This window comes from Corvus kubaryi, unplaced genomic scaffold, assembly GCF_017639235.1.
Source record: "Corvus kubaryi isolate FWS band 111438036 unplaced genomic scaffold, C.kubaryi_AGA036_p1.0 37392, whole genome shotgun sequence".
NCBI classification, from domain to species: Eukaryota; Metazoa; Chordata; class Aves; order Passeriformes; family Corvidae; genus Corvus; species Corvus kubaryi.
This window is the reverse complement of record NW_024581131.1, coordinates 12,234,372-12,258,413: the sequence shown is the minus strand read 5'-3', so window position 1 is coordinate 12,258,413 and position 24,042 is coordinate 12,234,372. Positions and strand designations below refer to the sequence as shown.

The 24,042-nt window shown below is 43.4% G+C and overlaps 2 protein-coding genes across 3 annotated transcripts in view; one reads left to right on the top strand and one right to left on the bottom strand.

Moving 5' to 3' along the window:
• Positions 1-5,223: 5,223 nt before the first annotated feature.
• On the top strand, positions 5,224-9,275 carry FAM180B (family with sequence similarity 180 member B). The gene is made up of 3 exons (XM_042038676.1): positions 5,224-5,395; positions 7,273-7,340; positions 7,922-9,275. Exons 1-3 carry the CDS (start codon positions 5,329-5,331, stop codon positions 8,381-8,383), a joined length of 597 nt encoding a protein of 198 aa, XP_041894610.1. The 5' UTR covers positions 5,224-5,328; the 3' UTR covers positions 8,384-9,275.
• A 1,868-nt stretch (positions 9,276-11,143) lies between these two features.
• The window catches only part of C1QTNF4 (C1q and TNF related 4), a 20,681-nt gene continuing 7,782 nt past the window's right edge, over positions 11,144-24,042 (bottom strand). The window contains exons 2-3 of one of the 2 annotated variants that reach the window (XM_042038662.1): positions 20,816-21,009; positions 11,144-12,668 (exon numbers count right to left, since the gene is read on the bottom strand). In XM_042038662.1, the coding sequence (XP_041894596.1) occupies positions 11,560-12,663 (1,104 nt within the window). In that variant the 5' untranslated portion in view covers positions 12,664-12,668; positions 20,816-21,009 and the 3' untranslated portion in view covers positions 11,144-11,559. The remainder of the gene's footprint in view (positions 12,669-20,815; positions 21,010-24,042) is intronic. The other variant, XM_042038661.1, reaches the window with a different exon arrangement.

Sequence of the window (24,042 nt, the reverse complement as noted above, 5' to 3'; positions counted from 1 at the left end):
CCTGCCTGTTGTGATCTCAGGAATAATGTTTTCAAACTAGATGAAAAGCACAAGGCCAGGGAATGCTGATTTGCAATCCTTATGATCCAGCTAGTAGATGTTTATCTGGTGCTTTGAGTTGTAAAACGGGGCGTTTTTTTTTTTGGTTTGCAAATTGAACGGAGTGCAGGCACTGCCTGTGGCTAAGTGTTTTATGAACACTACTCCTGCCAGCAGTCCTGCAGGCGAAGTTCAGAACCTGAGCACTCGATAAGAGACTGCACTGAAGCAGCTGTGGAACTTGAGCAATGGGACAGCAGTTTCTTAGCTCCAGGATGGGTGTTGGGAAGATGGTAATAATATGGCAAACAGGAAAAGCCTGGGTAAATGGTTCTAATACAGTTCCTCTCAGGACAACACAAATGTACCTGGGTCCAGACCAAAACAATTATGGAAATCTCTCTATTGTTTCCATGGGAATTAGGTCAGTGCCTTTTAAGGAGTTGCAGGTAACTTCTGATGTGACACTCCCTCAATCCGGCCTCTTCTTCACAATCAAGCAGTCTTTATTTTCTCCAGCATCTTCAGACTGCGCTTTTTTTCCTGCAGCCAAAAATATACCCCTCCCTTGTCTCATAAACAAAACTCTGTCTTTTTGTCAGTCTTCCAGTTATTTTGAGCTCTATGATACAATAACATTACCACTTTCTTTGCTCTTGTGGAAAATACAGTTTTTTTCCAAAAAAGCTGGAAAAATGCTGTTGTTCCAGTCCACCCACCACCTGTTTGAATGGGATTATGTTACAGCAGTCATCAATTAATAAAGTCCCTTGTCTTTGGTCCAGAAAATGCATAATTCTGTTCTGTGTTGGAAAGCTGACTGCCTTCATTTTGATCTGAAAACTATTGTGTAAGAGATTTCGTAAACTAATTCACAAGCTGTTTATAGAGATTCCCTGAATCAATACTTAAGCTTTTAAATTGTAACATCACTAATTAAAATAAAGGTTTGGGGTAGGTTAGAGTATGGGATGGAGGAAAGGATCGGACAATAGTAAATTCAATTAAGGAAAAAAAAATAAAGATCTGAACTGTATTCAAAGAATTGGGTTTCATATTTGTTTCCACCCCAGCCATGTAAGCATGGGCTGCTTAATTTTATTTTTTTCAATTTTTTTAGTGGTTGGTTGGTTGTTTTTTATTTTTAGGGTTTTTTTGTTTTGGTTTTTTTTTTAGGTTTGTTTTTTTTTTTATTTTGTTTCAGGCTGCTGTGGCCAGCAGTGTTTGGGATGTGACTCAACAGTGTTCTCTGGTTAAAATTCATAGCATTTACTATTCACCTTAAACATCACAGCTCTACATGGGAAGGAGAAGTGAACATAGATCAGCAGAAGTCTGGGGTTTTATACAATTCTTATCTCCATTTTGGGTCTGTCTTCAATTGAGCAGATTAAATAGGAAATGAACTTTTAGTTCTTTACAAGATATTCCACAGCTGGTTCTGTTTTCTTTGCAGTGGCTCTCACAACATGTTGATGCCTATTGCACAAGACAGAAAAGTTCCTGATGCCGCTTCTATCACCATGCAAATTCTTTATAAATCACATTTCCTATCTATGTTCTCCTTCATCGCAGGTTGCTTGAGACACCACACCGAGACTTATGGTCTATATATAATGAAAAATATATATTTCCCAGCATGATAAGTCAGAGGGCTGATGGTAGCAAGACCACAAGGAAATCTGCCTTTTAAAATTAATGTTTGTGCGGAGGGGGAATTTGATCCACATCAAGAAATGTCAGGCATGACATATTGTCAAGTTAGACAATATGCAAGGTTTGCTCAAGAATGTGTGTACTGGAAAAGTAGGCAGCCCTGTGGGAACAGGCATTGGCTCCAGGAGGTCTTTAATATGTGGAATAGTTGCTGGTGGACCTGAATCTCTTCTCATTAGTGAAGCTTGGGAGATCAAGAAGACATTTACATCAGCAATTTATTCACCTAGGCTCATTATCCCAGGGCACAAGAAGTTTCACAGCCTCACAAAGTACTGCCAGTGTTGGCACTCTGCCTCCTCCACTGTTCCTGAGCTCCAGGGGACGTTCTGCTCGTGGAGCCTACTCACTCTGGGTTCCTTGTGGCTGGTGGACACTTGCTTCGTGCTGGACAAGGCTGTGGTCAGCTTGGCCAAGCACAAAGCTGTCTTCCAAATCCTCTGTCCCTGCCTGTTGCGTACTGCTAGCTTCCATGAGGCTTGTTTGCTGGGTTGGATTCCCCAACTGCAGGAGGATGTGGGATGAGATGTAAGTCAGATGTAGCTGATTTACAGACACACTATTCAGAAGAGAGATTTTCTGGTACTGAAGGGACAAATAGACTTCAGGCGATGACTCACAGTCACCATGTTGAGCTGAGTAGGTTTTGCTGGTGTTTTCCAGAACTCTGGCATTTCTCCCTACAGCCAGGCAAGCAGCCTGTCCTCCCTGAGGATGTGGCTATCAACAGTGTCAGGGTGTCCACCCACCTCATGGCCACACAGTCGGTATATGTCCTTATAACTGATCTCCGCTCAAAATCCAGACAGGAATTTCAGCTGAGCCTGGCATTCCTGCAGAGCAGAGCTTATGGCACTGCTGAGGGACAGGCTGGATGACAGTATGTCACATATCACCCATCACACTTCATCCCATGATGTTTTCTCCAAGTTGTGCAAGGCCTGAGGGTGTCTGTTTGTGCAGTAGGTTTAGTGGGATGGGGCCTTCCCTGTCGCTTTTACACAGCTCATTATTCCTTCAAGCAGCTGATGCTGCTCACAAACTGAAACAAAAAGACAAGGAAAGCATCCTGATAAGGACTGGCAGCACCATACCTGGAAAATACCAGTATCAGAGAGGTCCTGTCTGGTTACAGTCAGCACTTCGCTCCTGCTTCCCTCAAGGTTTTCTTACTTCTTCCACTCCAGTGACTCAAACATCACCTTTTCTGGGAGTTATGTATGTCCTTCCTTCCCTGAGCATCCCCCAGGCTGGGGAGTAATCTCCCCAAGTTCTGGGCAACATGATCAAAGCAAGTGATTTCTTCAATTCTATAAGCAGAATTTCCCTTTTGTAAATATCTCCCTGAAGTCCTATTTCAAAGAAACTTCCCTCCTAAAGAGTCTCTTCTGGTGCTGTATTAACCACACCTTGTACCTCAACCAGCATCCAATCGATTCCTGCAGTCTTTGATCCCTCTTACCTTGTTCTCATTTCCCATGTTCCTGCTTCAGGAGGTCATGGTGAAAAAGAAGAAACCAGTCAAGGTGTCCCTGCCTAAACCTGTCTTGTGACGTTTTGAAACTCCTCCAACAACAGACGGTATGGCCAGGGGAGTGCAGAGTGGTAGGGCTGTGAATACCTGGCAAGGGCAAAATCCTTCAGGAGGAGCAGGTGCACTGCCTAACATTGCAGTTGTACATGCAGGGACTCTGTGCAGCTGTCAGAAACTCAGCCTTGTTTCTGTGCAAGTATTGCTGTACAGACAGCTAAGGAATACATTTATCACTCTGAAATTGCCTTTCTGTGGGGGATAGTGAGGTAATTCTACGAAATTCCCCTAGCTCAAGGCAGCATCCACACTGATGCTTGTCCCTCACCTGCCACTGTGTCAGTCACCTGAGCACAGCCCCTGAGCCTCCTCTCTTCTCCCTCCCACCAACGTGGCTATCCTCCTCTAGGCACTTCAGCTGCAAGCTGTTCCTAGGAAATTCTCCTGTTGGCAAAATAATGTACAGCTCTCACAGATGTTGGCCAAAATCCTGTTGGGCAACCCTCCTCATGTCATGTGCTGCAAGCTAGAGGGACGCTCTTTCATGGCCCACGAGACACGGGGTTTTTCTGTAGTGGCTTCTAGACAAAGTCATGTGTACACTGTGGACTAAAAGGGACTCTGGCACAAAGCAGAAGGCACATCAGTCTCCCTGCATACATGGGCCATCAGTGCCTGCCTCTTGAGTAGCTTGTGATTCACAGTTTAATAAAAGAAAGGGATGCAGCTGAAGAGTAAGCAGCAGAAAATAATGAAAAACAAAAGCAGCGCAGCGTGACTTGGTACCTAAGTTTATGACACAAACACAGGTCTTGTTTTGAATCCAAACTGAGGGGAAGAGTGGCTCTGCATGTTGTGGGCCCCTCTGTGACTCTTCCATTATGTGCTGCTTCTCTTGGCTGGTGTGAGTCCAGGTATTGCCAGGTACAGCTGCAGATGCTGAAAGTTTTGGAAGATTTGGTCCTTTGCACACAGACAACTTACCGGCCAGGACATCATCCCAGCCCTTAGTAAGCTATCTGGTGACAGTATGTCCTGACTGATGTCCCATAACTTGCTGAGCAAGGGACGCATTTCAGCTTTTCCTTCTCTCTTTTCTAGGCAGATTTCTTTCTTCCTTTAACCTGAGGGAGATGGTAGTAGTCCTTATTTACACATATTATTGCATATTCATATAACCCTGGCATCACATACTGTGCTATACAGAGTAGAAGTACAGAACAGTTTGACTGGGGATTTGGCACTACTACACGTGTAAAGATGTGTAGAGAACAGATACCTGCTGCAAAGGGAATCAGATGAAATTTTGTCTATGTGATTTAGAACATCTAAGGCCGACTGTGCTCATTGTAACCTAAAAGTCTGCTCAGAGGGGAGGACATGAGGTGCTAAAGCCTGAGCCACTGTGATACTCGGTGTTTGTTAGGTCACTGTACTGAGTTCCCCCTCCAGGGGGCTTGATACAGAACTAAACCAGTGACGTTTCTTCTGCCTGCTTGTATGTTTTGGCTGCTACTGCCCTTCCATGAATCTGCAGTCTCTTATCCTTATCTGTTTGTGACATTCCGGGATTGTTTTCAGATTTTCGAACCCGGGAAAAAGGAAAACTGGAAATGAAGCCAAGGAGGGGAGCGGAAGGGTCACAGTATGTGACAGAGGCACAGTGCAGAGATGGAAGGGACTAGGGGGCCCTCCCTTCTTCAGAGGCAAACATATGTAGTGAAATTTCTTGCAACTAACAGTTTCCTATAATCATTGCAGCGGAAAGTCAGTCTTTGAAAAGAAAGCTTAAACAATTCTGCCAAAACCATTACAACAAAGTGTTCCAAGTTTCCAAAATATGATGGAAAATATCCTTCGGGGTTAGCAAGTTGAACTGCAAGCCCTTCCCAGGGCTGTGACCAGAAACACAGAAAGATGGATCCATTCCAGGAGAGGCTGCTGGGACCTGGAGCAGCAAGGGAAGACGCCACAGCGAGCTGCTGTGGCTCCAGGCGCGGCACCGTGGCGGAGCGGGCGGCAGCTGCTCCGGCTGTGCTGCCATGGCCCAGGCACAGCTCGGCTCCTGGCTGCTCCTGTGCGTGTTTGCTGCATCCCAGAGGCTGACAGGTAGGAAGAACATCTGCTAGCGACACGGCTCCTTGGCTTGGCACACCTTTGTGTAGTGCCATTTGTGGGATGCTTTGCCGCTCCTTCAAATGTGGCCCGGGGCCTCAGGCAGCTGCACTGGCACGGGAGAGAGCTGGAGTCCAGCTGGGGTGGTTTGCTGGTGGGGGTACTGGTACCTGCTTGCAGGTTGAAGACCTACTACTGTGTTCGGTGACAAGGGGAGGATTTTCTTGGGTCTCCACTGAAAAAAAGTCTCCTGCAATACTGTTTGTGGATTTTCCATATGCTTTTTTGGGGAAAAAAAAACCCCAAACCACCCAACCCTGTTGAGTGATAAAATAAGTAAGGAAGGATTTTCCCTTCCCCAGAGGATATTTATGTTATTATTTCAATACATTATTTGTTCTGTTTGCTAAATTTTTCTCTACTCAAAAATCTACTGCTGTGTATATTTATGAGGCATTTTCTCATAACAGCAGTTTGGCACCTATTCAACAAATGCACTGACTTTGCAGCCAGTCAAGCATCCCTCAGGAGAGGGATCTGTGAACCTTTTTATATAAAAAAGGAGGATCAGTTTGTAGAGACAAGAACAGCAAAGAAATTTTCAGATGATATGTTTTCACCTGAGCTAAAATGCTGGTACATCTATGGAGGAGTAGGAAAGAGAAGCTACATCCCTGCTCACATTCCAAAGCCACAGCTGGCTTGGATCACAGAGCCTGCAGCTGTGCAGAGAAACAAACTTCTGCATCCTGCAGGCTGGCAGTGCACTTCTCCAAGCAGCTCCTACATCTCCCTGAAAAGCTCCAATCAAAAATGGAAATTTGGAAATGGCTTTTGGTGGCAGTCATCATACATGTATAGTACTAAATAATTCTTTCTACTTTTTTATATGCACCTGCTGATGTTGACTCTCAAGTATTCAATGTAAATCCTCACTTTTTTTTAATATAAAAAAGCCTTCATCCATTTAAAAGTGAAAAAACCCCCCATAAATGTATCAGAGAGCTTACTATTTTATATGAGCTTTTTCCATTTCATGTTTCTTAACCCAAAGGATGAGTCTGTAAGAAGTAGAAGAGGGTCTTGACTACCTCATGACACTGATATTACAGAGGAGGGAGGGGATGCAGCCTCTCTCTCACAGTCCTGGACCAAGACTGCTTGTGTCTCCTTTTTCACACACACAAAAAATTAAATAAAATAAATGCAAACAGTTACAGCACTGTAAGTATTAGGAAATGAAAATTGAACAATTCTTAGGATTAACGTGACTTTCATATTCAAAACTTGCCATTCCTCTGGCCTCATATCCATTTTTCCCAACTACATGATGTCATGTGTCCCAGCAAGTAATTAGCTGGACATCAAATGAGCCATAATGGATCTGACAAGGTTTCTCTTACCCTCACATTCCTCCAGCAGCAGAAGGCTAGGGAAGAAGTATAAAAACAGGATAAGCATCAGTGTATGTTGCTACCAGCAGCTTGAGGAGCCTGCCAGCACCCTCCCTCCATTAGGCAGCATTACTTTCTCCAGCAAAAACTGCTACACAAGCAAACCCCACCAGTTCAAACCCCATCCATTCTCAGTGTGAGAGGCTTCCTTGCTGCCTGTCAAAGCAGTGTCTTCACTGCTGTACGCTTTAGCTCTGTTGGCAGGACTAAGGGCTGTGATATCCAAAACCTCGCCTCAACCACTGCTGCTTCTCTTAAAAAGCTTGTTTTGCTTATCAAAATCCCGTGGTCAGCATCTGTCATATTTGGCAAGCTGAGTGGTAGCTCAGGAATGTCGAAGACGTTATTGACAATCAAATGGCAAAACCAGTAAACAGAAATGTCTTGTGCTACCAAGTTCTGTCTGATGTCTTCCAGATGAACATCGTCACAGCGGCACCAACTCACCCCGTCGTGGCCCGGAGGACGCCGGCATCATGTTAGAGGTCTCCTGAGCACTGGGGGCCCTGGGCCGAGGCACTGTTAGTGCCCATGCTCCCACGTGCCTGCACGTAAAAACTCACCCGTTCTGTTTGTTCTCATCCCTGACGGATTTCGGGAGCCCCTGGAGAACGCCTCGGCGATGCCTAATGGCATTTGTGCTCCCTCCCACTGCGGGGTGCAGCCGAAGGGGGCTCTGCCCCACTCCGTGGCACCTCACGGGGTGTCCGCGGTGGGACAAGGGACCATCCCCGCTGGGTTCGGTGACTGCCCCGCAAGCGGCCAAGCCCCCGCCCGAGGCGGCCGCACCGGGGAGCTGCTGCAGGCGGGACTGCGGGGGGACAGGAGGGCGGGAGGCGAGAGCTGCACAGGTCCCACGGGGAAACGAGCTGTGGGGCCGGTCAGAAACGGGGCGTGGGGCTGGCGGAGAAGGACATGGAGTGGGACTAGGCGGCTCGGGAGGGAGCGGCCGCCTCTGGGCCCGCCCGAGATCTGGCAGCACTGCGGATGGCTTTGGTTTGCAGCTCGTTTGTGACTGATGGAGCTGTGCTGGGCTTTCCGTGAGAATGCTGCTCCTATCTTCCAGATGCTCTGGGGAAGGCTGGATATTCAGGCCAACGGGACAATCCGGCTGCGGGATGAAGAGCTGGCCTCCCTACGCCCAGCACGGCGGTTCCTGCAGGTTTTGGAGGAGGAAGTTCCCAAAACACCGGCAGAGATTGAGCAGCATCTGACGTATTATTCACTGACTGACACCCCCTTGCCTCCAACAGAGTTTGACCGTCTCCTTTTCACCAGTGTTTACAGTGCCTACCAGGTTCGCTCCGTGCAAGGTCTGGATAAAACCCTCTGGATTCGCTTTTTCTCTCAGCTGGTTGATGAAATCTTCCGTGACCTGTGCAAGGGGCTCTGCCCTGCAAATACCACTCTCCTCCAGGCTTCTTGGCCTTGGAAGGAGAAGCCTTCACATTTAGCGTCCCTGAAATATTTCTATCGCTCTAACCTGCCCAGGACCAAGAGAGACACCCCACGAGGGAACCCACCATAGGAAGGGACACACCCGGCTTCAGCTGCATTCTTGGTTATTTTCAATGCTTTCCATAGCGTGCAGGACTTTGTATAAATATGTCACAACTTTTTGTCCTGCTTTCTGCACTGTGCTGGCAACCCTCTAAGGATTTATGCACAGGCTGTCATTTTTACATGAAAAAAGGACAAAACTGTAAAGCGCATTTCTCCCTTTCCTGATTTTTTGCTAAGTGGGCTGTGCTGAAGGGGGCAGTGCTATTTAGAAGTCTTTTCTGTCTTGATCACTGACGTTACTGGAGAGATGGCTTGGAAGTATTTTTCCAGGGTATCTTGCTGGTGTCATAGCTGACTTCATTTCAAATAATTCAGTTCACCCTCCTTATATTCTCCCTGTGGTTTCAGACAAATACATGATCTTTTCTCCTCTCCAGTAAGCAGCTAAGCAGGTTTTGTTATGTTTCATGACGTAGGTCACATATTTAATTTCATTTTGCTCCTCATGTGGCATCGTATTCTATTTGTCAATAGCAATTTCCCATTCATATATTCATTCTTCTTTAAAAAGCAACCTGAAAATGTATGTATTCCATGAAGCTTTCTAGTATTTGCATATCATATTTACACGTATACACAGCTTTGTTTCAGTTATCATTTTGGAATATACTTTCTGAAATCTCATTTAAATTCTGAAGGGTCGTGACCTAGTTATTTCTTCAGCAGATTTTGCCTTTCTTCTATACAGTTTTTTTTTTTTTTTTGTACAGCTATGGCACTTTACAAGCCAAACATAATAAATACACAATCTCTATCTTCAAAATCAGAAATATAATTATTTTATAGAAGGACATCATTAACATTTCTCTGTCTTAAACACTGCAGTGTGGAATTAAATAAATGCAATTATCTGCTCAGGAGGGTTTTGACTTTAGTTCTTGTTGTTTCTATCAGATTTCCTGCTGCCACTACAGATACATTAATTTTGAACATTCATTGCATGTGCTTAGACAATGGGATCCATAATTCCCTTTCTATCAATATAATTTTTCCATGCTCAACAAAAGAGGCATGTGTGACCTTCAAAGTGGGAACTGCTAGCTTTTGACCTAGTTAATCTTCTTCCAAGCCACTGTAGCCCAACAGATGGTGAGGAGAAATGGTAAGGCAGGAACAAGAAGTCTGAAAGCAAGATGACACAGACAATGGTTTTAGAGGTCAGGTCAGGGTTATGACAGAAGGAGATAGATTTAAAGCAGGTTGTTTGTTGCTGGGTTTTTGTTTTGTGCATTTATTTGTTTCATTTTGGTTTGTGCTTTGGGGTTCTTTTTGTTTGTATCTTTATTTGTTTTCCACCCAAAAGGGCATAGGAATTAAAATTAGAATTTTATTTGAAGTAAAACTTCTTGTCTCAACTAATGTTCTATTATTCTTATGGTGGATTTTTACATACCTCCAATCTCTACCCTTCATTGTTTTGCCAAATATGCCTCCAGTCTTTAATTTGCAGGACATGTATGGAGCGACAGAGGCAGTGAGCAAACCTCCAGTTTGAGCAGAGAATATCATCAAAAAGCTGAGCTGAGATGGCACTAGTGCATGAAAATACTGTCTTGCTGGAGAAGGTACAGCCTGAGCCATACAAATATATGGATAAAGGCTGAGTGGGTTGGCTTCTGACTCAGATGCAAACACACTGCTTTGAACTCAGTTTTGTTAGGAGCAGTTTTAGAGCACTGCTGCCTGTTGAACGGATTATAAACTGAACTGAAGTGAAACGATGAAGCTTTGTACATGCTTAAGATGGTGTACTTTTGCACTTCATGTATTTTTGGGATACAAACCAGGGTTTAGCTCAACTGAAACAGCAGTAGTGGGGCTATGATGAAGCCTCCTGTGCTCCCACTATGTCCTCAGCAGATCCCACTAGGCGTCTGTCCATCTGTCGGACTGTAGGAACACAGCAGGGTCCTCTACAGCCACAGCAGCTTCTCCACAGGAGAAACTCTTGGCAGAACTTGGCATGTACAAAACCACTGGAACATGGATGCTGAAAACTCCACCTCTGGTTCCTTCAACACTGCCTGCATGAGGCTATTGGTGCAGCACATGGCAGGTCAGCAGCACCCTTGTGTTCAAGGGGCTCATTCCTGGGAAAGGTGACACTCCTGAGGTCAGCAGCACCCTTGTGTTCAAGGGGCTCATTTCTGGGGAAGGTGACACTCCTGAGGTCAGCAGCACCCTTGTGTTCAAGGGGCTCATTTCTGGGGAAGGTGACACCCCTGTGGTCAGCAGTGCCACTGCGCCGCGTGGTACTCCTCACACATAATGTGATGAGCCTGCTCCTGATCCAAATCTTTGGAGATTTAAAAATACACTTATTCTTCTTACTTACCTTGCTTCTGAGCTTTCAGAGCATGGTCCATTCATAGATTTGAGCCCTTATTTTTCACTACAAGAGCTAGATGCCTGCTCTTTTGTTTGTTTCTAAATGTATTCTTTCTATTGAATGGAAGCTGAGATTCTCAACCCCAGCTTCTTGACTCCATCTACATCAGATAAAGAAAAGCACAAACTATTGTGAAACTTGCAATAAAATCATAAGAGGTACCAACCCTTCACACACACAAATGATAAAAAACAGTGCACACAGACAGACTGGCTCAGTAACACATACTGCAGCTCACAAAAATTACCATGCTTCTCTCTCACCTGAGCTGGTACCTCAGCCAGTGACAAGCACACAAGTCTCAAAAAGTAGCAACAAATTCCAAACGGAGAACACTTAGATTTTTTGTATTTTTATTACATTCATTTTCATTACATTTATTCCCTCCCCGGATACACAAGGAAAGTCACCAGACCCTCTGCTCTCTGGATGCTGGAGATCTGCAGTAACATGACTGCAGCAGTTCTCTGATCCTCAGCATCTCACTACACTGGCCCACCCCTGCCCCCAAACTACCTCATGCTTTATGTTAAATCAAACACCAACACGGGACACACAGACACAACCCGAAAGGCCCCTCTATGGATGAATGGTGCACACAGCATGGCCCTGCAGACAGGGCACAACCGTGCAGCGTAAGGAAAGCACTGGACACACGACAGCATGCTCAAAGTAGAGGATGATATTCAAGGAGGAGCTATACCCAAGTTCATGGCACCTTGGCTCTTCTTATGCTCCCTTCACATCTGCATTTAATTATTTGACCCTTGAGGTGAGCTGGCACCTGGAAGCCACTTTGGCTGAGCCTCTGAATAGATGAGGAAGCCTGTGAAGGTGATGTACTTGCCGTGGTTGCTGTAGGCACCATAGCCATCATGCTGATGGCTGTAGAGCCAAACGGTGTCCCCGTATTGCAGAGGCAGCATGATACTCTGGCTCTGCATCTCCCTCCTCTTGGAGTGGTTGTCATCATAGATCATGGCCTGCACCTCATTGTGGTTCTTCATCAGCTTCACTGACATAGTCTTAAAGGGCATTTTGCCAATGGTGAAGGAGAAATAGTATGCACCAGGTATACGGCATGTGAAGATGCCAGTGGAGGAATTGAAATCTTTTCCAATGTTCACGAACTCTGTATCAAACGTGATTGGCTCGTGCTGGGTTTGCTTCTCATCTGTCCCCAGGAGACTTTGTGAGCGGGCAACAGAAAACGCAGAGCGAGGGTCTTGTACCCTGTTTGGTTGATCAGACAACACGTGTCGCTGTGAAGCTTCATTCTGCTCTCTGGGAAGTTGCTGAATTGTGTGAGGGTGTGGCCCAAGCTCTTGAGAGCTAAGAGCATTCTGGAAGAAGGCAGAAGTGTCTGGATAGATCAGGTAGCCATTGAAAGTTGTATAGGGGCCCACGTTGCTGTAAAGAGCGTACTTGGGATCTCCATGTAAACGCAGCCAAACTGTGTCCCCGTAGTCAAGCTGCAGCATGGCACTCTGACTGGCCACCTTCCGTTCCTTGCGGTGATGCTCATCATAGACAATTACCTGCACCTCATTCTTGTTTCTCATCAGCATGACAGACAAGTTTTTCTTCGGGTATTTCCCAACGGTGAAGGAGAAGTAGTAGGCTCCAGGTATCCGGCAGCGGAACAATCCAGTCTTGGGGTCAAAATCATTGCCGATATTCACATACACTTTGTCAAAGGTAATAACCATCTCAGAGCTCCCTTCCATGCTGCTGGTTCTGGCCACAGAGAAAGCAGAGCGAAATTCAGCACTGGTGTCTGCTGGGAAGCCATCTGTAGGAAGAAAAATCATGCAGCAAAGGAGGCCAAAGATGATCTGAACGTTCAGTGTCACCATTGTATCTGAAAGAAAAAAGAAGCATATTTTAGCAGGAACAGCATCAATTTACAGCTCACACAGCAGTTGAAATCCAGGCCTGAATCTAGCTAAGTAGATATGAAGATCTATGTCCAAATATGGAGAAGTTTCCAGTGCGTTCTCTGAGCAGTGTGTGGGACCATACCTGAGTTCAGATCCCAGCACCACTTTTGTATTTTCCTAGTGAGAGCTAGACCTTTTTAAACCTGTATTCAGGGAAAGAAGAAGAATCTTCTCCTTTGAAAGCCTGACTATCCTACAGCTTGTCTGAAAAACACCATGTTGCTCACACTGCAGAGGGATCTCAGAGCTTGCTGGGGCTTTGCCAGAGCTCCCTTTTGTTGTGCCTTTTTTTATTCATAAGACCAAGGATGGAACAAAGCCCTACACAAACCCTGTATTATACAACTGAGATACAGCTGAAGGGCAGGGAGAAGAGGACATATGCTCTAGAGATTCTCATGCAGATGCCATTGCCTTGCAGTGCAGTAGCTGTTTCACAGGATGTGGAAGCTGGAGGCCAAGTAAGTTGTTAGATCCCATTATTCCAACATGAATCTGTGAAGAGTATAAAGAAATACGAAGAAGAAGGAATGTTTAGGGAAGGAAGGAAATTGAGAAAATTATTGAAATAATAAAAAAAAAAGAAGGAAACCAAAATGATAAGTTAAAGGAAAGTCTCCTAAAGTGTATAGTTCCTGAGAGAAAACTGAAATACCAAAAATGGGGAAACAACTCCCTAAATGGATAATAGATCAGACATAAAAACTTCTGTGACCCCTAAAAAAGAGGGTTAAGTTAGGAGCTAATAGGGTTTTCTGCTTCTATGTTCTGTGAATTTCTTTTTTTTTTTTTTTTTTTTGGACTGAGGCCAAAAATTATCTATTAGCGCTTTCAGGCTGGAAACAAAACTGCCAGTCATTCCAGTGAGAAGCTTCTCTTTCTGTCACCTCTCTGTGCTTATTAAAATATCATTCAGGCTAGGAGGCAAATGTCTGGTTTGCAGTCTGCTCCATCTGTCACCCCAAAACTGGTGCCTTGCCAGCCTGCAAACAATGAATTCACAGACCAGCAGAACAGAAGCAAAACATGCAACTCATTGGGGGGAGGGATGAAGACAAATCCTGCATTAAAAAGGATAAAGGGGTAAATATTTGAATCATCTGAGATGGCCTAGTAATAGAAGTAAAGCAGACAGAAACCACATAGACTGTGAGGTGGCAATGGGATCCTGCTTTGGCAAGATGTGATACCTAGAATCACTCACCAGCAGGAATTCAGCTTGACCCCAGTCCTTGCTCTTTTACACTTAAGAACAAAGCTGAAATCTGAGGTGCAGCTTTGATACATAAGAACCCAAGAATGAATTAAATTTTCACTTAATTACATGAAAATGGCACACTAGCAAAGACTAAAAGAAATATCCGTCCATGTCCCAGTTTTACTTTAGATCACTTCTCTCACAGAAAACTGTAGCAGGGCTCTCAGCCTAGAAAGGCTTGTAAGTTTATCAGTGAAGGGCTGAGCAAGGAGAGTTTGCTGTTCAGTGGAGCAAAGATGGGCTGCTGATCAGTGATAACACTGAGCAAGGATAACACTGCTTTTCTTAGTGCTGAAGAATGCTGTGTCCAGCTTGACCAAACTACCACCCCCACCACAAGGACATGCAAGACTGAGGCTCCTTCCTGGGAGCAGCAAGGATGTGCAGGTCCTGATAAGGAAGTGAGGGTCAGAAGTGTTGAAGAGAAGAAACTAAAAAGCTGCCAACACATTTTTTTCAGCACAAATAATATTTTGCTGAGTAAGCCTTAGAACACATAATCTAAGAAATGTGTATTTTGAATGCATGTTAAGGTCAATCACTTTATACCATAAAAGGCCAGTGCCACTTTCTCACAGCAAAGATTTCTAGCATACATCCCTAAGGTGTGTGAAGATCCTTCCCTTCAGTGGGGACACTCCTCAAGGTTATTCCTTGAGGTTGAATGAAAGAGATTTTCCCAGTTGTTGGTATGAATAAGTAACATCAATCTCTGCTTAACAATTATTCTGCTACTTTTGAGTATAATTGCTTTAACATAATTGCTTCAAAAACAGTGCACTAAACTAGTTGTTATAGCTATCCATACTGTGTAGTAAATAATTCTGATTAAGCTTTTTTCCCCCCAATCATTATTGCAATAAGTTTAAATAAATAATGGATTTTATTTATATAAATATTTCTGGTTTGCCATCCTTAATTCTGCAGGACAAAGTTGTATAAAAGCTCAATTACACCTGTGTAATTCTTTAGATATAAACAACTGACTAAGTCTGGGGCTAAGACTGTATCCAGGTGTACCTCAGCTCCTCTCTGAGAAAGAATTTAGAAAGTCAGGGAGTCCTTTCTGTACCTTGTGGCTTCTGCTTGTGAAGGGAGGGCTTCTCTAATAAACTTTGTCCAAAGCTTCCATTCTGCCTGTGACACCTCAGTATTTTCCTCCATGCCCCTGAATTCAGAATGTTTTTCCTGACCTAGCCTGCTCCTTCCAGCCTGCACTGATGGTTGCTGAGAGAGCTGACTGATGTCATTTTGAGGCCAGTCTCTATCATCTTTGAAAGGTGATGGAGATCAAAGCAGGTCCCTGCTGACTGGAGAAAGGCAATGTGGCACCCATCTTCAGAAAGGACAAGTGGCACTACATGTGAAACAACAGGGTGGTTGACCAGTTAGCCCCTCACTTTGGTCCCTGAGAAAACCATGGAATGTTCTTCTTAGAACATATTTCTAGTCAAAGGACATGTAATTTAGCACATGTTATTTAATTGAGCATAGACTGTGTCTAATCAAACTGATTGCCTTCTTGTGGGAAGAGAGCAGCAGATGTCACCTGCATTTTAGCAAGGCTTTTGTTACAGTCTCCCACAGCATTCCTCTCTGCAAATTGTGATATTAGATATGTGGACTACTAGAAAAGTGAAAAACTGACTGTATTATCAGGCCTGAGAACTAGTATTTCATGTTTAATTTGAGGTGTCCTCTTCAATATCATTTATCGATGTCCTGAGAAGGAGAAAGAATGCCCACTGATCAAGACTGTAGATGACATCAAAACAGATGGTTGACCAATATGCTTGGAGGTACAGCTTCTGTTCAGAGGGACCTAGACAGGCTGGTGGAATGGATGGAAAAGAAATTCACTGAGGATAAATGCAAAATGCTGTACTTGGATGGACTAACCTGTACGTTGGTAGAGACTGGTGACTGACTGGCTGGGAGTCTGTCTGAAAAGGCTCTGAAGAGGATCTAGGGGTCCAGGAGAACAGTAATTTGTACCTGAGATGGTGCTGTGCCCTGCAGGCACTGGAGGCTTACAGCACTCTGGAGTGCATCAGCAGATCACAGCCAGGAACCACAGGCTGCGATTATTTCTCTTTAGCTGGCACTTGAGTGACTCCAGAAGAGGGCAGCCAAGTTGGCTAAGGTCTGGATCATCTGCCCTGTGAGGAGAGGATGATTGAACTGGGCTTGTTTAGCACAGAAAAGAGAAAACTTCGGGGGGACATAGCAGCAGCCTTCCAGCACCTTCAGTGGTTCCTGAGACAACAGTGAGAGGTACTGCACTGATGGGCATGGTGGAAGAATAAGAGACAATGGTCATCAAATCCAAAGGGGAAGACTCAGACCAGATATAAGCAAAATAATTCCATGATGAGGCAACTAAGAATGTAACAGTTTGCCCAAAGAGATTGTGATATCTCTGCCCTGGGAAGTTTACAAACAAGACTGGATTAAGACGTGAGCAGCCTGGTCTGCACTCAGTGTTGGCCCTGCCTTCAGCAGGAACTTGGACTAGAGACCTACTACACCATGATTCCTGATTCTGTAACTGAATCCCACAGCTACTGCCTTCTCACAGTTAAAATTCACTCACTAATAACCCTAGCCCTGGCACTTACATGGAATTAACCAGCTAACGGCAGGTCTAGATAGATTATTTTCCATCCAGCAAACTGAAGCATTTTCAATGGAACTATTAATCCATAGCTAAGTGTCACACATCTGCTTCCATGCTGTCTTTTTTTTCCTTACTTTGTAGTTTATGTGTTCCTCAGGTCAATGACTCTCTCTCTTCCCATGTCTGTACAGCATTTGGCTACTGCTGCCATTTAAACAATAATAATAGACCCTAATATCCCACCAAGAACTAAATCCCAAACCGTCACACTCGTAAGCTCAGCTTCTGGTTCAGCAGTATTATCTTTGCAGAGTGCTATATCTAACATGGCAGGCTCATTCCAGCTTTCAGCTTAGAAAACCAAGCCCTAAAGGCAACTTTATAAGGGCTATTAGATGTTTCTGATTCGTACTCATTCATTGTTATTCCAGTGAGCACCATGGTGTGGCTGCACGAAGAACGAGGATGACTGTGACATGGCTGTATGCTCTTGAGAAAACAAATGACAGGGAAGGATTTGGCATTTGCATTTTTACCAACCAGCCTGCTTCTCTAAAATGCTGCCTGTGATCCAGACCTTACTCAGTATATCCAGGAGTCAGGGAGGATACTGCAAGCACATCACTGCTGGCCAAAAATCACAGAAAGACAAAACAGCTTAATAAACTGTGTAGTGAATCTGACCTTATGATTCTTCAAATGACCACTATCCTTGTTTCTGTTTGAAAGCTAATTTCTCTGTGATAAGGTCACTATTAAATGTTGGATCACTCAATACAGTTGCAAAGACCCTCTGCTGCTGCTGTCCCTTACTTATCAGCTCTTTTCAAAAACAAGTAGTTTAAATAAGGCAGTTAATTATGCTGCGTTTCCATTAGCAAGTTGTTTCCTTGACAGCTCCCACTCACCACTTTCAGCACTATTTATGTTCTTTTAAAAATAATTTAGAAAGTATCTAATAACTGCCTCTCACACTAAAGCAGTCTAAGAATAATTTGCCAATCATTAGGAAGACTCATCTAGCTGCAGGGGTGCCATAAACAGAGGCAACTCAAGAGAACTTTTGCATTTGAGTACTGTCATAGTAATTCTGAAAGACAAAGCTGCCAAAATGCCCTGTTGCTCCCCCCAAAATTGTTTCTGGTGCCCAAGTCTCTTTTACTGGTGTAGTTTTCTTCTGGCAGGGAAGAGATAGCACTGGGGATGTGAAGCTCGCCATGGACACTGTGGCATCACCTTAGGTTCATGCTATGACAGAAGCTCTAAAACTGAAGAGTGATGTGAAAGACCCAGGCTAGAGATGGAAAGTGGGACTTCAGCATGTGGCAGCTGTGTTATTCTCATTACATTTACATATGAATTAGGGCCCTTTGTGCCCTACCCTTCCATTCCTTATTGTCCCAACACCACAGAAGCATGCAATGAAGCTAAGTACACCCAAGGGATAAACTACGTGTGCTACTGCATCTACTCTAGGCAGTACCAGCAGGGACAGCAGCCCACAGAGAAGTCAAGAAACTAATTTTGGAATAGGAGGCACAAAACACATGATACAGCTAAACAATTCTCAAGGTCACTGGCATTAAATTAATGACCTGAAAAGAAGAGGCGAAAGTGGTACTGACTCAGATAGCAGAACACGAGCTGCAAAACTTTCTTGAAAAGAAAGTCAGAATTCACCATTCGCATGACCGAGGAAATTTTAATAGTTTTGTGTTTGCTGGAGGTGATTTTTCTGTCCTGGAACAGAATCAATCCACCAGTGAAAAGACAATTAGTTTTACTCTTCTATTGAGACACATGGATTTACAAAAGGACATTCAACAATAGAAAGGTCACCCCATTTCTACACTTGCAGGACAGACCTACTTGTGAAACCCACAAGGGTTTTCTTTTTATTCCAAAATATTAATTATCCAGATTCCCTAGTCCTACCTTATGCAAGAGTCCTTTAATTTCAGTGGGAGTTTTGCCAGGAATATCACTGAAGAATGAGATATGAAACAAAATTGAAGCAGTATGGTTGGATCAGCTGATACTAAAAGGTTTTTTAAATCCTGTAAGCTGCAGGAGCAAAGCCCTGCTCTTCCTAGCTCTCACCCTAATATTTAAGGACAGCTGCAAATGTTTCAATTATTTGAATCAGTGAAAGCCTTGGTAATGAATATCCTTCTTGAACTATAGTTAGTAAGATTTTTTTTCCCAAGATACCACATACTGTCTGTTCCACTCATCCAGTACAGATTAAGAGCATCAGATAATGATGCAAATGCAGCGGTTCTTCCAACATCAAAGAGAAATTAATTGTAGCACATCCTCAAAAGCAAAATCTGTATAAAGAGTACACGAGTAACAAAATCAGTGATTCACTTACAGCTCTGGCCTTTCTCTGCTTTTGATGAATGTGGTTTTTTTTAACTCTGGCACAATCCTGGGAGGCAAGACATTGTCCAAAGCATTCAGGATGCCTTTTGGAAACAGTAAGTCACGCTTTAAATGACAGACATGTATGGAATTAATATAGAAAGTGTTTAATTTTGAAGGTTTCCTTGAGTCAAGGGAGAGTCCTTTAACATAATAAACCAGCTTCTGTGTGCTTAAAGATCTGTGGAGAGGCAAAAATTATTTTCAAGTGCCTCAACTCCAACCATATTCAGGAAAAGGAAATGGAGAGACTTTTTTGGCAGGAGCCACTACTGTTAGCCCGCATTTCAGAATATGAATTAAGCCTGCTATTTCAACTGAAGCCCTAAAAACTCTGTTTAAGCTAAAATGATGTTATGCAAAATGATGTAAATTCACTGACCAAAAGGAAAACACGAGAGTTCTGGCATTAAGATTTTTCTCCTTTAACAACATTCAAGAAAATTTGTCATACACATTTGAAGTGCCAGGATTACACACTGCATCTGCCATTTTGGCTACTATGTATATTTAAAAATACATTAATTTAGACAGACAAAATGGTGTTTTAGTAGAGAAGATGGCTGAATAAACCCCAGGTGGGAGCAAGGAGTTACCCCAGCAAACGAATGCTTTAAGATGTAAACATTTTTTCACATGCTTTTCTAAATGAACACATTACACAAATCCAACCATCCACCACATACACACTGCTCAAGAAAACAGGACTAAAACTTCAAAGCAAAGAAACATACTCCAACACTGGTCAGAAGTGGAAGAACAGAAAACATTGCTAGAACATTTGAGTTTAAACTGTACTTCATAGAATGTGTTGAATACTATAAAGCTGTTTTGCACATGCAGTTAAACCAACTGTTGATAAGCAATCATTGAAATACACCAGCAATAAATAGTGAAAAAACTAGTCATTGCTGGGAAGGAGTTCAGTGACAAACAGCTTCTGTGAAAGCAGAGGCCAGACGAGACTGGAAACCACATCTTGAGAAAACCAGAAGTCTGTTGCTGTGCAGTGTTTATTTACCACTGCTACCTTTAGACATAAAACACTGAGACCATTTCAACAGTGGGAATTTTCACATGGATCCCATTACAGTTACAGTAATGCCAAAGTTAGACCACCTCTTTTCTCACTCCCAAACATAATTTCCTTTTTTAAACTGGTTCATGAGTGCATTTCTTTTACCTGGTGTGCACAAGAGATGCTGAGACTGTGCAATAAGGCTTTATTGGAGCATCCCATCTCTCCAAGCAGGAACCATATTGCTGCACCAGAAGGCAGATCACACTGGCATAAAGGATTAACAAAGAGTCTGGCCTGGAACACCAGGAGGTATTTTGATAGGTAAAAGAAAGTATCTGACACTTTGGCAGTGATACCATAAAGATCTCAGTTAAGACAGTGAGAGAGGAAGGCCCCAAAGGCAGACTGCACACTACAAACAAATTCTAGAGAGAGAGGACTCAGAGAAGTCAGAGGATGGAGTAGAGGGCAATTTCCTTGTTCCAGGTGGCGGGGCTAGAAGCCACGTAGCAGGAGGACTTTCCCACAAAAGTTCTGGTTTTTTTTGCCTGTGGAGGTAAAACCATGTTTTTGGTGGCATAAGGACACTGCCAGAGAGACTGTACCAGTACCCCTACTGGGATAACAGACACTTTATGAGAAAGAATGCTGAGTGCAGTTCAGTGCAGTTCAGGCTATTCCAAAGGCAGAATGATTCTTTAAAAATGAACAAGACTTATTTACGGGGGTTTTATTTTAAGCTTCTCACCTGGTTTAAGATATTTAAACGTAATATCCTGGATGTGGATATTAAAGATGTTTGAGTGAGTCCAGAGGAGGGCCACAAAGATAACCAGAGGGCTGAAGCACCTCTTCTCTGAAGATTGGCTGAGAAAGCTGGATTTGTTCAGCTTAGAGAAGGCTTCAGGGTGACCTTATTGCAGCCTTCCAGTACCTAAAGGGCTACAAGAAAGCAGAAGAGGGACTTGTCACAAGGTCATGTAGAGATCGTATGAGGGGGAATGGCTTTAAACTGAAAGAGGGTAGGTTCAAATTAGATATTTATAAAAAAATCTTTATTGTAAGGGTGGTGAAACACTGGAACAAGTTGCCCAGAGAGTTGTGGATGCCTCATCCCTGGAAGTGTTCAAGGCCAGGTTGGATGGGATTTGGAGCAACCTGGTCTAGTGCAAGGTGTTCTTGCCCATGGCAGGGGGGGTTGGAACTAAAGGATCTCTAAGGTCCCTTCCAATCCAAATCATTACACGATTCTATGATTCTATGAAATAAAATGGTTTTATTTCATCATCAGACAAAACTGGAATGAACAAGCACAACCCAGTTGGTACCACAGCAGTGCTAAAGGAGAAGGTGAAGAGGAAGGTAATGACTATACAAATGAGAGACTCTTAAGAGGCAAAGAGGAAGAAAATTTAGAAGTGTTTACAGAAGACTTTTCTGGGTTGGAGACAAAAACTGGGAACCTAAGGAAAATGCAGACGGGTTCAGCATCACAGACTACTGTCGTAATTTTTCTCTTTTAGTAAGAGTTTGTACAGGAAAAAGATACATGTTTTTTCCCAATAACTTATGAAGCATGGAGACTTTAAAGGGTTCATACAGAAAGAAAAACTGTTTAGAAAGCCCCACTGATCACAAACTTATTAGGGCTTTCCGGAAGTGGCAGGATAGTTCACATCCTTGGGGACATGTGAAAAAAAAAATCTCTGCTTTGAACTCAGTTGCATAAACTGAGCTGTGAGTGCCAAAGTGGAAACACTAGGTAGGCAGAATGACATTGGAATCAGTACTCTGGAATCAACTCGAATTCTAGCCCCTTTATTCTTTCTGTTTTACTGTTACACATCATGACTTTTTCTAGCAGTTTTTCTACACTACTCCCAGTGAAGTGAAGTTTTGCTCTCAGGAAAATCTCCACTCCCTCTGCTAACAAATGAAAGTCCAGCAAGAGTTGAGAGACCATCAGTAGGTGTTTACTATAGGTAAATTTACCTACGGTATAGATAGATATTTGTCTTTTTTCGAACCACAGTTTCCTCTATGCACTTAAGGAAGTTTCCTTCACCCTCCAATCACGCCCACCAGAAGAGGAGGCTCCTGGGCTGTTCTCAGAGCTGATGCTGTATTTGTCAATTTTCTTTAAATCCTTAGTTGTAACAAATACTTAGAGACATTAAAGTAAAGGTCATCAAGATGAGAGTAAGTATTCCAGTTAAACACAGGCTGTACAGACTTTCCTTCCTGTTCCATGTTGCCTTCCACTTCTATTCACATTCCCAGTCATCCAGCAGCATGGTATAGCACCATCAGCTGGGCAACATCTTGCAGTGATTCTTTCATGTTCTTCTCTCATTTCCTCACAAAGAATGAGAACAACTGTTAATAGTAGGTTTATTTGTCCAGGACCTAATAGGAACCTGTGGAACCTGAGTCCCACAAAGATGTATCAAAGAGGAAAGCAATTTTGACTGTCTCTGCATTACAGGAATTGAAACTTTTGTGTTACACCTTCCTGTTGAAGACTGTTGTACTTGAAATTGTGATGATATTACAAGAGATATTGGAACCTGTGGTGTGCTCTAGAGGCTTGTTCATTGTCCTCTCTGTAATGGTTTTATGTCTTCAATTTTCTTTCTGTGGGTCTGTGCTCTTGCACTTTGTATCAGCCAATATATGATTTTAATTTAACTGCAATGTAAGGTCCCAATCAAACAAAGAACAAGTTTTAGACTTTTCTTTTCTGTTTTCTTTTATAGCTGCATAGCTACACCTTCTCTCTCTTTCTCACTTCAGTGGGCAAATAATCATCATTCTTTCATGGAACTCTGCACCTGCAGAAGTTGCTTTCAAACCCTTCCTCCACTCACTGGAATGTTGCCCTCCAGTCATTTCTCTAAGACTTGCCACATCACCCACCTAACAGCTAGAGGGAATATGCTGGTTCTTGCTGGTTGACCATCAAATCTCAAGTTAGGATGAACCTGTGGAGTCCAGTAGTAGTCCCCTATGGGAACTAATGGATAGCTGAGTGCCAGCTGGGATTACATGCCATGACAGAAAAAAACCCCCTTTTTGTTTTATAATTATGTCTGAACTCACTGTCTGCTATGAGCTGATTTAGCAATCCAAAAATTTTCACAGGTTGGGTGAATCTGGTCCCCATCCTGATTACTTGCAGTTAACAGAAAACTTTCAGAAAGGATGAGATTAGTTTTACTTTGCTTGATAAATCAACTTCTAACACTGTGTTTTATCAATGGAAACATTGCTTTGGTCATTTTATCCACCAAAGGCTACACTACAATATATCCTGAGAAAATGTCACATGCCATTGACTAGTGTTCTCTGACAGTAGGCTTTGCAAATCCATCTGAAAAAACTCTTCATGTACTGGGGCATTTTCCTACAGGAATGCTCCTTTCCTTGTGAGTTCTTTAGCTTGTCTTGACAGGTAAGTCAGGAAAACATGCTGTCTTTTAACATCTGCCATCACACTCAGCCAAAACACCACATTCATTTCTTTTCAAGCCCTGCTGTTTCATTACTGTAAAGAAACTCAGAGAACACTGAATTGCACTGCAGTGCTGCTCTTCACTGTCAACATGCTGCAACATCTCAATTTGAAAATTCACTGAGCTCTAGTTTAGTGAAGAAGGTGATAAAAGGCATTAAGATCCATGTATCTTTCATCTCTGCTCTGGCATTTTCATTTCTGCCCCTCCTCCTGCTGGGTCAGGACACAGACCTGGAGCCAGAGAACAAGCATCATGCACTCAGCAGAGGCCAGTATTATTCCAGAATGAAAACTCTGTGTGGGGATAAAGGGGTGTCAGTCAAAGTCCACATGTGCTAATGAGTCTTTTTTCTGGTCCTGTTCTCCAACTGTCTAACAGGATCATAGAATCATAGAATTCTTTGGGTTGGAAGACATCTTAAAGATCATCTAGTTCCAACCTTCCGTCATGGGCATGGACA